The sequence below is a fragment of the Staurois parvus genome, unplaced genomic scaffold, assembly GCF_062004578.1.
Source record: "Staurois parvus isolate SC_StPar_1 unplaced genomic scaffold, SC_StPar_1.0 ptg000672l, whole genome shotgun sequence".
Classification (NCBI taxonomy): Eukaryota; Metazoa; Chordata; class Amphibia; order Anura; family Ranidae; genus Staurois; species Staurois parvus.
Genome location: NW_028318468.1, coordinates 3,533,026 through 3,546,828, shown reverse-complemented (window position 1 = coordinate 3,546,828; position 13,803 = coordinate 3,533,026). Strand labels below are relative to the sequence as shown.

General features: G+C 39.9%; 1 protein-coding gene across 5 annotated transcripts in view; it reads left to right on the top strand.

The window, feature by feature from the left end:
• CEP85L (centrosomal protein 85L) overlaps positions 1 to 13,803 on the top strand; it is a 275,957-nt gene that overhangs the window by 209,839 nt on the left and 52,315 nt on the right. For all 5 annotated transcript variants that reach the window (XM_089652173.1, XM_089652172.1, XM_089652175.1 and 2 more), the window contains one exon: positions 1,196 to 1,320. In XM_089652173.1, coding sequence (XP_089508299.1) covers positions 1,196 to 1,320 — 125 coding nt within the window. The remainder of the gene's footprint in view (positions 1 to 1,195; positions 1,321 to 13,803) is intronic.

Here is a 13,803-nt window from a genome sequence, read left to right as displayed (position 1 = left end):
TCCAGGCCCCCTCGTGCTTTCTTGTGTGTTGAAATGTATGTACTGTACTTTTTTTTTTTTTTTTCCTTGCAAGTTGATGATATCGGCGGTTTCCTGCGTAATGAGCACTCGTCTGACATGGACAGAATATTTTGTGTATATTGGATGATAAGCAATCAGTGTATGTGCAGCTTTAAAAGAGAAGTATGGCTTTAAAAAAAACCCCATTATACTTGGTGGATGCAGCATCGGATCTGTCCCTCGCCAGCTTTGTAGTAAGAACTGAGAAATCAAACGCCACTGATAGCTCAGTTCTCCCCCTCTGCTCTGAGCAGAGAGCTGTGATGGTCAGTCAGTGGCTCTCTGCTCTGCCCCTCAGCGCTCACTGGAGCTGTGGGCTGGCTCAGGCTGTCGGCGGATTGCTGAGAAGCTGAGCCTAGTGTCAGTCCCGGGTTCTGGGTGTATCCTGACCATATGAAAGACTGGATCGGCTCTGTAACATCAGCTGACAGTGGGCTTAAGGCCACTGTCAGCTGAAAACATATCACAGGATTGCAGAACGAACTGCTCTCCTCTGATCCATAGGAGAGGTAAAGCCAAAAGAGCATTGGCTAGTCTTCTCATTTAAAGGTAAGCCTAGATTCAGAAATGTGTGCTGCAAATGAGACCTTTGCTCTATTAGTAGACATGTAATGTCAGCCAACCTGTGATAAAACTAATAGCAGATTATAAAGTTATTCTGCATTTCTGGATATGTTCAGCTGGTCGTTCTCATACAATTATTAGAATTGTAGGTTATATAAGAGAAAATTCCTTTTTTTTTTCCCCCACACAGCCTGTTTTTTTTTTTTTTTTTTTTTGTACTTTCTCTATTTTTAAGATTTTGTCTGTGTAAGGAGCACCTGAATTTTAAATGTTGTACTTGCTTTTTTTACGGTTTGTCCTTGTTGAAGATTTCACCTCATTTATACTGATGACAACGTTGTCATCAGAACAGGTAGTAAATCTTCCCAGTGGGTTCACAGAGAACAGTTTTATCATTTTCACAGTTTATCCGACATTTTAAAAAAGAGTCTGGCTACACACTTCATTATAGGAAATCCACATACATTCTTGATGTAGACTAATTGATTTGGTCGTTCTTACAGTATGAATTGTTTTCCTAATTTAGCACTCAAATTTGTAAAGACACTAATCTTAAAATCTTGTTATACAGGTTGGGAGTAATTCCTCTCGAGTAGCATTTCCTGGAGTACCCGTAAGTCAGGATGTCACTAAGTGGGAGTCCCTGGTGAAAATCAAAGAAGGACTACTGCGACAGAAGGATATTGTAATTGAAAGGTACAGTTTACTCTTTTATAGTCTAACACAACCTCTAATATGAGCTGGTTATTTAACAAAACAAATGTCTGCAATTCCAAACTTATATAGAAATCTAACAGAACTTTAAAATCTAGAGGAGATATTAAACAATGGGATGCTGCTACAATAACTAGTTGGATACTTGGTTTATCTTAGAAAATGCTGCTGCAATGCTTGACTATGTGTAACACATTAGATTCCTTTTGTATGTTTGTAAATAAATAGCCCAACAGACCTTTTCTCAAAGCTTATGAAAAATTCTGACCTAGATGACAACATGGAGAACTTTGAACAGACACCACAAAATAGACCTAATTGACCAAGGGACTTATTATATAGCATAGAATTTTCGAGAAGATTTTACAATTCCATGACTTTCTTGTGAAATACCATAACTCTGTGTGCAGACGATTGATTCAGTTAGTGCCCCCCCCCAAAAAAAGGGGGGGAAAAAAGAGTCTGGAACAGATAAGTGTTAGAAACTGCATGTGGTTACCTATTTGCAGATTTCAAAGGACACCCTTCCTCACAAACAAAAACTTGAAAAACGTGGACTGAGCTCAACTTGTGCCTCACAGACCTGTCTGAAAAACAAATCTGCTTTAAAAATAAATTCCACATACATGGTAATAAACAGGGCTCTTTATTAGCATCTTTGTAGGCTGTATCCCATCAGTCTGCGTTAACATTGCAGGTTTGGGCCTTACCAGTGTTCCGGTCAACATGCTGTCAGAATTCCATACACAAATTCAATATCTGCTTCTTCCTCTTTTGATGCAACTCAGGCTGACAATTTTTTTTTTCAGACCTTTCCCTCTCAAACATTCCAATGTGTAAAGCTGGCCATAGATAAGTGTGTTTTTCATTCAGCCAGCAGGCTTTATGAAAAAAAAAAGAGCGGATTTCTCCATCCACACAATCGAGGTGGATGGAGGAATCTCTCCCACCAGGCCATTATTTTCTTTGATAGCGGGACTCTCCATTGTCAGAATACATTGATCAGCAGCTACAGCCACCAATCTACAAATGTTTTCCAGCATCTAATGATCAACTTTTGTTGAACAGGGATGGCTACACAATGATCAAAATGTGTCCAGTCCCTGTTTAACCAGCTGAATTTCAATTCATCTGTGGCCAGCTTTACACAACATTGAAAGCTTCTATATGTTCAACACAGATGCAGTCAGCCAATATGTTTTTAAATGTTTGCAAGTACCCAGGCCCAGATGCAGCCCTATACTATGAAGAGAACGTTTTCACATATTCTCACTACACTTACCTACTTTGTTTAGTGCACTTCTGAAAGATGAAAAACTGGGCTCTGATGCTCGGAGTGCTGCACTGGCCATGGCCCTGAAACCGAACACAGAGCATACTAGCATTGATGTCAAATTGCTTGCTTCCAGGCTCAACACTGGGATAAGTACTTTTATCAGTAAGATCCAAGTGGACTTCATGCACACTTGTCAGGCATCAGTTAACAATCAACCTATACATTTGGTCAGACAGCACCAGATTCCCAGCATTCATCTGTCTTTGGACAAGGAAGGCCTTTGACATAATTTGATGGCCAAATTTATTCTACATGCTTGAAAAATAGGGTTTTGGCCCGCAATTCATGAAGTGCATGTACTTTGTAAAAGACCACAAGACTTTAATAACTATGCAGGATTCCACTCCCCACAGTTTGTCATCTCTGTAGGCACACCAGGACCACCTGAACTCTCCTCTTCGGTTTGCCCTGGCACTTGAACCACTGGAAATAGCAGAAAACACTTAGCCAAAGGAGGCATCCTAATATCAGCTAACATGATATTTTATGGTGATAACACTAACTTTATTTAACTAACCCTTACATCTCCCTTCCTAAATTAACCTTCTATTTGTATTTGGAACTCTTCAGGTCAGTAAAAGCAAATCCAGAGTCCTGAACACTACTTTTACACAACATTCTTGCCCTACAACTTTAATCATCTTTCCTTCTCATTTAGAAATGACAAGCCTACCATATCTGGGGGTCTGTATCACACCCACCTATGACACATAATATTCAGCAAATATTCTGGCTCTCCAGAACAAACCAGCCAGTCTTAGAAACACTACCAAATTGGCAAGCTGCTTGCTATGGGGGCACCTGACATAAAGGAGGAGCCAGGGGCGCCAGCAGGGGACCCGAGAAGAGCAGGAGCCATCTGGGTCAGCTTAGAGGCAGCAGATGCCCCTGTTGGCATTGATACTCTGTTATAGATCCTGCTATCCCAACACAAACATTTAGCTAACCCAATTCTTCAGCACTCTAAGAACACTGGGGTGCTGTCAAATACTCAGACTAGTCTTGTATAGTCTTGTATATCTCCCATTAGCTACCTCAGTATATAATGCAGACCTTCCCTCAGGATTCAAGGAACCTAAAAGATTCCAACACTGGGTTGTATGTGGCCTGCAACATAAATACAACTTTTTTCCTAGATGGGCTTTTACCCTTCCATACCCTGCAAAAAAAAAAATATATCCACAAATTTAAAGTTATATCCCTTTAGCCCAGAACTCTTCTCCCTTTCCAGAGGTTGGCCAAATGTGTTCCTGGGTCAGCCCTGCTGTTTCTGGGGTTGCACAGAAACTGGCATGCACTGGTAAATCTAAAACCGGAGGGAAGCACTAGCTGCCAAATTAATCTAATTACTTTTGGCTGACAGCTGCTAAACAAACCACAAACTGGCTGTTCTAACTTTACAAGTTAAGCAGAGTGTCTTAATACCTAATAAATTAAAAACTCTCAGCGATATTAAATGACTCCATGCCGAAAATTGAAAAGGTCTGGACACAATGGATAATGCATTGCATGTCTCCAAATTTAGACCACACATTGCTTATTATCTGATATACTTAGGAGCCTGTAACTGGCAAGTTTGCATCTCCCCCACCTCTATTTATCCCTTTTGCCCTTCCATTTTCTCCCCTTCCCTTCCCCTTCTTTCTACCTTCTCTCATCTCCTTATTTTTATTTTATTTTCACTTCTCCCCACTTCTGTATCCTGGTTTTCTTCTACTTTTCTTTACATGAGCTGCTAATCTTTCCTTCTATGTTGGTCCTTGTGTTCTTTTCTTTAATATCAACAGTTCCATAACACACAAGTTCAATATTCCTGCTAAAAAGGCCCTTGCCAACTGTAATTTTCATTAGTTTGGCATGATATTTCCATATACATAATCTGTGTATTGAAGTGCCTTGTCTAATTTTGTAATACTCAATAAAAACCTTTTGTGACAAAAAATAAATGCAAAAAAGATAAAAATAAACCAGTTTATAGGTTCTCTTAAATTAAATACTCCATCTGGGAAATTATATTTTATGATACATGCCCCCCACCTGTTTGACAGCATTGTATTTTTTGTTTTAACATAAGGAGAGATTTATGCTTTCTTTTATATTTGGAAGTTTTAAAAGAAGTCAGTTTTGTGTGGTAAGCAGACAGGGGCAGTAAAAAAGCAAAGTTTGCCCCTTGGCAGAAATGAAATTTCAATAACTGATGGCCTTGGATCTGAGCCCTGAAAGGAGATGTTGAAAGCACATCCCAAACACTTGGCATTATACAATATGAAAGCCACAAGCCGATATATCATCTCAGCGCTTGTATTTTTAGCAAGTTCATTTCTGTGTGCTTCTGAAATCTTTCAGATGACATGTTTTCAAATAAAACTTCCTGACATGTCACTTGGGTAATAAATAGAAGAGCACATATACTATTTAAAATAGATAATTGCCTCAGAAGCTCTGAGATGAGTTTGTAGGACAGCGCTAAAGAGATGCTTGTAAACTCCATATCCAGGTCTGTATTCAGGGAAGGATCTCTCTAAACCAGTGATGAGAAGCTTCCTTCATGCAAAATGCAGAAAGGATTGGATTTTCTGGTTGGAACCAAACATCTTTTGATTTCTCCAAAAAGCACTTGAGTTCATGGCCAGGTTAAAGGCATGGGTTGGCTTTACTCCATAAACTGCCCTAAAATTTTCAATACACAAATACACATTGTTTTACCTCCCCTTCACCCAAAGTGACTACTTACTGCAGACAGTGACTACTTACAGTCTTACACCCTAAGTAGACACTTGCACCAACCTTCTTTTTACAGGACTGATCTTGACTCTATAAGTGTTGTCGGTCTAGGACAGGACATACAGTTGTGCTCAAAAGTTTGCATTCCCTGGCAGAAAGCTTAGCATTTTGGCATTGATATTTAAAATATGACCATGATCATGCCAAAAATCTTATTTAAAGTTTAAAGGCTCAAGGTTTTCTACCTTAATGCATTCTGTGCATGAAGGTGAAAAACCTTCTGTGTGTAGCAGCCCCCCTAATACTTACCTGAGCCCCATCCCAATCCAGCCTCGGCTCTCCAGGGACTTTCACTCCTGATTGGCTGAGGCAACAGCCGGAGCCATTGGCCCCCACTGCTGTCAGTCACAGCCAGTGAGCCAATCAGCAGAGGGAGTTTTAGAAAAAACCAACACTTTAGTATCACTTTAAAGGATAAGTTCACCTTTACACAAAAAATAATAAATGCGCATTTTTTGCAAGTAAAATGTGCATTTATTATTTTGTGTTGGGAGCCTGCACCAGCAATCAGCAGATTGCTGATGCCATGCAGGTCTCCTGCAAACTGTCAAGTGTATCTGCTTGCTCGTACATCCCATACAGGCAAGTTGCTATTTGCTGACAGTAGGAGGACTACAAGCCAACAGCTGCTCAGGTTGTCTGGACTTATAGTCCATTCATTCACAGATGACTGTGAATGAAACAGCCGTGTGGGTGGAGTCCCGCACAGCTGCGCTGTGTTTGAAAAGTGACAGCTTATGTAGGGAACTTCTCCCCGTACTACTGTCACAGCAAGGGAGAGCAATGGGCGTCAGCTGCAGGATCAGGGACATGTTACATATTCCACCCTAAAAACAGGTGGAACATGTAACATGTACCCAAAGGTGATCTTATCCTTTAAGGATAGTGATTATTTAAATCCATTTATCATCACTTAGTTGTTTGACTCCTTTTTAAATCATAATGATAACACAAATCACCCAAATGGCCCTGATCAATAGTTTACCCTGGAATGTTTGGCCTTAGTACAGACACACAAGGTGACACACACAGGTTAAAATGGCACTTAAAGGGTAATTTCCTGCATCTATGCCTTTTTAATTTACAATTTCTGTTTGTGTATAAATATTCAGTGAGTTTGTTTACTCATGTGGATGCACTGAGCAGGCTAGATACTGAGCCATGAGGAGCAGAAAAGAACTGTCAAAAGACCTGCATAACAAGGTAATGGAACTTTATAAAGATGGAAAAGGGTATAAAAAGATATCCAAAGCCTTGGAATATGCCAGTCAGTACTGTTCATTCACATTAAGAAGTGGAAGGTTCTGGGATCTCTTGATACCAAGCCAAGGTCAGTGGACCAAGAAAGATTGCAGCCACAAATGCTGCCAGAAGAATTGTTTGGGATCTAAAGGAAAACCCACAGGTAACCTCAAGAGCAATACAGGCTGGTCTGGAAAAGGACTGTGTGGTTGTTTCAAGGAGCACACTAAGACAATACTGGAACAAAAATTAGCTAAATGGTCAAGTTGCCAGAAAGAAGCCTTTACTGCACCAATGCCACAAAAAAAGCCTGGTAACAGTATGCCTGACAACACCTTGACAGGTGTGATGCCTCCTAGCTTCTGGCACACTGTAATTTGGAGTGACTAGACCAAAATAGAGCTTTATGGTCACAACTACTGTATAAGCACTATATTTGGAGAGGGGTCAACAAGGCCTTATACTATAGCGAAAAGAATACCATACCCACTGTGAAGCATGGTGGTGGTTCCCTGATGTTTTGTGTTTTTGGGGTGGGTGAGCTCTAAAGGCTTGGAGAATCTTGTAGAAATTGATGGCAAGATGAATGCAGCATGTTATCAGAAAATACTGGCAGACAAATTGCATTCTCCTGTATGAAAGCTGTGCATGGAATGCTGTTGGACCTTCCTGCACAGCAATGACCATAGGAACAAGGCCAAGTTGACCCTCCAGTTTTTACAGCAGAAAAAAGGTGAAGGTTCTGTAATGGCCATCACAGTCTCCTGATTGTAATATCATTGAGCCACTCTGGGGAGGCATTTCGCCAAGACGAATGGGAAGCTATACCACCTGCAAGGATTTGGGGCCTCGTAGACAACTATTACAAAAGACTGCACACTATCATTAATGCTAAAGGGGGCAATACACAGTATTAAGAACTAAGGGTATATAGACTTTTGAACAGGGTTCATTTAATCTTTTTACTGGTTACCATGTTTTGTTTTGATTGTGCCATTCTGTTATGACCTACAGTTGGATATGACTCTCATAAGAAATAAAAGAAATGTAATTTGCTTGCTCACTCATGTTTCTTTAAAAATGGTACATACTGTATACATTCTCCAAGGATATGCAAACTTTTTAGCACAATTGTAACTGGTGTGACTTAATTAAAAGCAAGATATATGAATAAAAGATTAAACTTTTCAACATTGCAACAACATATTTGATTGTTTTGGTTAAGATACTCTTTAACCGCTTCTGCGCTTCCCTATAGCAGAAATACTGCTACAGGGCGGCACAGGTGCGCAAAATCACATGTATATATACATGTGATTTTGCAGTTCCGAGTAGGGGGCGCGAGCGCTCCACCCACGCCACCATTCATTGCCTCGGCTGTTAATCACCGGGTCCCGGACGGTGAATACTCACCTGCACCCAGTGATCGCCGAGTATCTCTGATGGGGGAGAGACCGGTGTATAAACAACACAGATTTCTCCCTTGTCAGCTGCACACTGCTTTGTATGGCTCTGCATAGCAGAGCCATACAAAGCAGTGTGCTTACAGTTAAGCACACACACAGCCCACATAGTGAAACAGCACACAGTTAACCTGTTGATTGCCCAGATGTTAACCTAGTCCTGACCAGTGCCATTAGTACAGTGTCGGTGCTTTTTATTAGCACTGATCACTGTATTGGTATCACTGGGGATATCAGTGACAACAAGTCAGTTCCCCCCAGTGTCAGAGTGCCCGCCTCAGTCCCGCTATAAGTCACTGATCGCCACCATTACTAGTACAAAAAAAAAAGTAAAATTCCTGTATCTATACTGCCGTTTGTAAATGCTATAACTTTCACGTAAACCAATTCATTTACACATTTTTGTTTTTAGCAGACATGTAGTCGAATACATTTTGGCCTGAATTTATGATGAAATTTGATTTTTAAATTTTTTTTTTTTTACTGGACATGTTTAATAGCAAAAAGTCAAAAATAGGGGATTTTTTTCCTCAAAATTGTTGGTCTTTTTTGTTTATAGCGCAAAAAAATAAAACCTGCATAGGTGATCAAATTCCACCGAAAGAGAACTCTATTTGTGGGGGAAAAAAGGACAGAAATTTCATTTGGATGCAGCGTTGCATGACCGTGCAATTGTCAGTTAAGATAATGCAGTGCCGTATCGCAAAAAATGGCCTGTCAGGACGTGGGGGTAAATCCTCTGGAGGCCAAGTGGTTAAGCACCAGTGTCATTCCATAATTCTGTCTTGTTGGCTTTGTAGCAGCAATAACTGAAAAGCCTCAGGCTGCCTACTTCTGGTCTGGAGCCTGCAATGCTTTGTCTGTCAGGATTTGCTGTCTAGTACCTCCCCTTGTTAGTCAAGGACAGTGTATTTCCCACTTGTGAGTATTTTTTATTGACCAGTGCAGTAATTTAAAGTACTGTGGTAGGTGTCTGCAACCTGCTTTATAGATTAGTAGTCTAAACCAGAAAACCGTGTTGACAACTAATAAAGCAGAAATAGGCACAAATCCCATGTTCGGTATTTGAGTTGGAAAGTTGTGCAGTATTTATTTATTTGGAGAATGGTTGCATACTGGAGTGAATTATGCCAAATATCTGGACATGTGATCTAAACCCCTTGTAAATAACACCAGTCTCATGAGAGTTTTTAGCATTGAATCCCAAATCACAGGCCAAGTTGTACTGGAAGAGCTTTTTAAGGCTTGGTAACAAAGAGGGCTTTTTCCTAAAAGCTCCCTGCACACAGGAAACAGCTGCTACTTCGTGCTTTGCACCTCAGCGGCTCTGTTAAAATATGAGCAGCCTACTGTAGTTTTTGTTATGTAGTACGGCACATAGCCTTTAATACTTGCAACAAAACCATGCAGAGTATTCATTGAACACCAACATGAGCTGATAGTGATATATATGTTTACCAAGATTCTTGTCATATTGCAAATTTGTAGCACGTTTTAATGCTAGTAGCTTACCTGCCTAAGTTTCTATTAACGTTCTACTTTGACTTTAATGTCATATCTAAAAATAATAATGAAATTTGAAGAGCTCTATAAATTGTGTGAAACAAACATGCACATATAAAATGATTACATTTATCATGGCTCTAAGGCTCGGTTTACACTGCCGTGACTTGGGATCCGTCTTGTGAGACCCCAAGTTGCATGACATGTTAAAATCCCATGTTGGTCAATGAGAGCGGTCTTATTTAGCACTAATGAAGTTGCTCCAACTTTAGAAAAGGTTTCTGTACTACTTTAAGGTGACTTCTATCCGACTTGTGCCATAGACTTTAGTAGAAGTTACCTCCAAGTCAGATCCTCATCTCCTTTATGTGATTTGGATCCGACATTATGGGAAGATTACCCAGGCACTCCCTGAAACTTGCTTCAAAGTAGTACTCGAGTTGTCTGACAAAGTTGCACTTTAAGTCGCGCGACTTTCAGGTAGATGTAGTGTGAACCGCAACTAAAGGCTACAGTTTTTACCTTAATGCATTCTATCCATTAAAGTTCAGAATCTTAAAATACTCTGACAGGCAGCAGTTTTATGGCATAAATAACTCCCCTGCCTTTCAGCGGGTAATGTGATCTGAGCCGCACATGCGCAGCTCAGACCACAATTACAGCCTGCTCTGTATTCTGTGATGATGTCACTCCCATGCACATGTGCGGGAGTGACGTCATCTCGGCCCGGCTGACCAAGTGACTGAAGATAGGAGACCCGAAAGGAAGACCGGGCAAAGATGGAAGCCACCAGAGAGACCCATAGAAGTGCAGCGCTGGAGGGCTCCGTGTGTAGGTAAGTTTATCATAATATACCAATATGCAGTGCATACTAGTCCATTATGACTTAAATCTTCCGGGGGACCCATTTCTTTTCTTTATTACATAGAATTTACCACTGCTTTTAAGGTAAAAAAAACAAAAAACAAAACTGTTTAGCTCCTCACACAGCCCCCCTTATACTTACCTGAGCCTGATCTCAATCCAGAGCTGTGCATGAGAGCAGTAGCTCTCTTCGCTCTCTCCCTCCTTACAGGGCAGATTGATAGCAGTGGGAGCCATTGGCTCCTGCTACTGTCAATCAAATCCTGACCAGGGGGCAGAGCCAAGCCCTACTGTCTTTGTCTATGGATGCCGGCAGTGGGGCTTGGGATCGAGTCTGCATGAGTAGGGGGTACTCCTATGGGGGATAGGAAGTGGCCTCCTATAGGACATTCAGCAGGGGGGAGGAGCCAGGAGCATCGGTGTGGGACCCCAGAAGAGGAGGAGTGGGGCTGCTCTGTGCAAAACCTTTACATACAGAAAGTAAGTATAACATGTTTGTTATTTTTAAAAATAAAGGTCCAAAGGTTTACAATCACCTAAAAAGAAACCTTTAGAGAGAAATATGGAAGCTGCCTTTCCTGAACTCCTTCTGAAAACACTAGTTGTTTGGTTGTCATGATTCAGTGACTTAAGGCGGACTTTCTATCCTTTTACAAATTAAATACTGGCCCTCTTTCCTTCACATTTCGAAAAGTAATTTTTTTCATGTAACAAATACCTCTTCCATCAGGTATTTGCTCCCACTCCTTTATTCCTTGCCTAGGTGAGGATGATGTTTTCTAGATTATCAATTATTAGTATCAAAGCATAATAAATCAGCATGAGAGTAGGGAACTACTACTTCCAGAAAAAAAACAGTCTCATTGCTTGAATGTTTTCTTTAAAAGAAATGCAAGCTTACTTATAAAATTAGTTTGAAAAATTAGGATTGAGACATTTGTAGCACAACAATATTTACCTCAGTTTGAAATGGCTCAAGGGCCATGTAGACAAAGATGTCAAATCCTGGTGGCTGACACCCATTATAGTTCATCCCTTAGAGAACTCGTTAACTGCAGTTGAAGTGAACTTGTGTTTTGACTGATGGTCCTTGACACTGGGGTTCTAAGGAGACCAATTACTTTTCATGAACCTTATCTATAACATTCTAAAGTGCTAAAATGTCAGGCTCCATCCAGTTATACATTTCTTGGGGATGACCTTCACTCTTCATTAGTGGTGTGATGCCGATTCATCTAGAAGCATGGCCAAACACAGCTAATTCCTAAACAAGATACATAAAGCTGAATGTATTCATCTTCTTGTGCTTAAGGAACTAAGGCTACTATATCTTTTCTTCTCTCTTTAACTGGGTCAGTTTCATAAGATAGAGTGATATGGCCGATGGATTGATGAAATACTGTACAGATCCTATCTACCTTGATCAAGTTTTATGAGGTGTACTTTTACATCTGAATGTCAAGTGCTGACTGTGTTGCAATTTTGCACACGCATATAACACCATTTCATATTTTAAAGATAAATTCTGGGGAAGACAGAAATAACTTTCTAGTGGCTCCCCATATTGCAAGGGATAAATGCTTGTTTATGCTTAGGGTAATAGTAAAAAATATTTATTTTTACCTACTTTATTCCTTGCTCCTGTGGGCTATAATAATCTAATATAAGTCCATAGTACCCTGATATAAGCAGTATAGCTTGCTTTAAGTGTCCTTGTTTTATAGTTTTGACATATTAGAATTCTGTACAAATACTATGACAATAGACATTGTGGTCATTATAGGTCATGGTGGAACTATTTACTGTGCTGTCATGTTTTCTTTATCAGAAACAACTGTCATGCTCTATGGTTAAGATATGGATTAGCAGCTCACAGCAGCTGTGCATTAGAATAAATGTTGAGCTATATTTGTGTGTCCCAACATTAACTGAGAAATGCAGTTGTTACAAAGCATTCCTTTGTTGGGTGCTGCAGGTCAGTGGGATTATAGTAAATGGCAAGGCACATTGTGCGAGGATTATTTTATTCCTAGTTGTTTCATATTTATGATTTCACACAATTAATAATTGTTGTTTGACATGGGTAAATATTTAAAATAGGTGTTGATGTTGCCTCTAGCTTCATATAAATGTAGTGTCCATTCATTTTCGTGCCTGTTCATTCACATCATAAGTGGTGTACAGGCGGCCATTAAAGTGTATCTAAACCCGAAAACAAAAAATGTAATTTCTTTGTCTTCTATTGAAGGACATTCAGAAACTGTCAGGATATCCTGCCTCCTACATGAGGATTGGACATACACAAGCAAAACAATTGTGGGCCAGCCCAGTATAACCCCTCCTACTCCCAGCAGGCCTTAGTTTTTTGTTTTTTTTTTCTTTTTATTTATTTATTATTTATTTCAGGTACTTATATAGCGCCGTCAATTTACGCAGCGCTTTACGTATATATTGTACATTCCCATCAGTCCCTAACCCTCAAGGGGTGTACAATCTAATAAATATATAATTTACCCTTATAAACAACTAAATGCAGTTTACTGAAAATGTGCACAAAACACCCTTAAAACAATACTATAAATCACACATAAAGCACAAATAGTGTAATTCTGTAACAAAAGTAATTGGTAAATAAAGTCAGTCTTTAAAAAAAAAAAAAAAAAAAGTGTCCATTGTCAGTAACATGAAAAATTAACCCAAAAAAAACATTAATTGCAACTTCTTTAAAATCCACAGCTGTGAAAACACACTTTCAAAAATTATTCTCTTGTTTCCAAGATCAAACAAAACACTACTGTGTAACAATCACCTTCCACCCAGTGTGTGCCAGAATTCTATAACTTTCAGCTTATTCATGTCTTAAATGACTTGTGCTTTTCCAAGCGAACTTTCCAAGCATGTCTCTTTAAATATTACTCCTCATATTCTCCAGATCAGAACAGCAAAAAACCAGCATGAAGCAATGTCCATACTCCACCATATCACACTTAGTTGATGTTTTCTTTATCCTCATTTCCCAGACAGGGTGTTTCAGTGCTCACTACATCGCACAGCCCAAGGGGGTAATAGTGATATGCTTTGGTACATTTACAAACCGCGTGAATAGACTCTTTCCAACATGATGCGATTACGCCTAAATTGGAATTGAAGTCTAGAACTAACTAAACTTAAAAAGGCTTTCACCCCCTATCCTAACTACCCTGTAGAGAGAAGATGCATACACTTACCTATTCTCAGGGCGCTCTGGTCCCGCCACGTGATATCCCCAGCAGT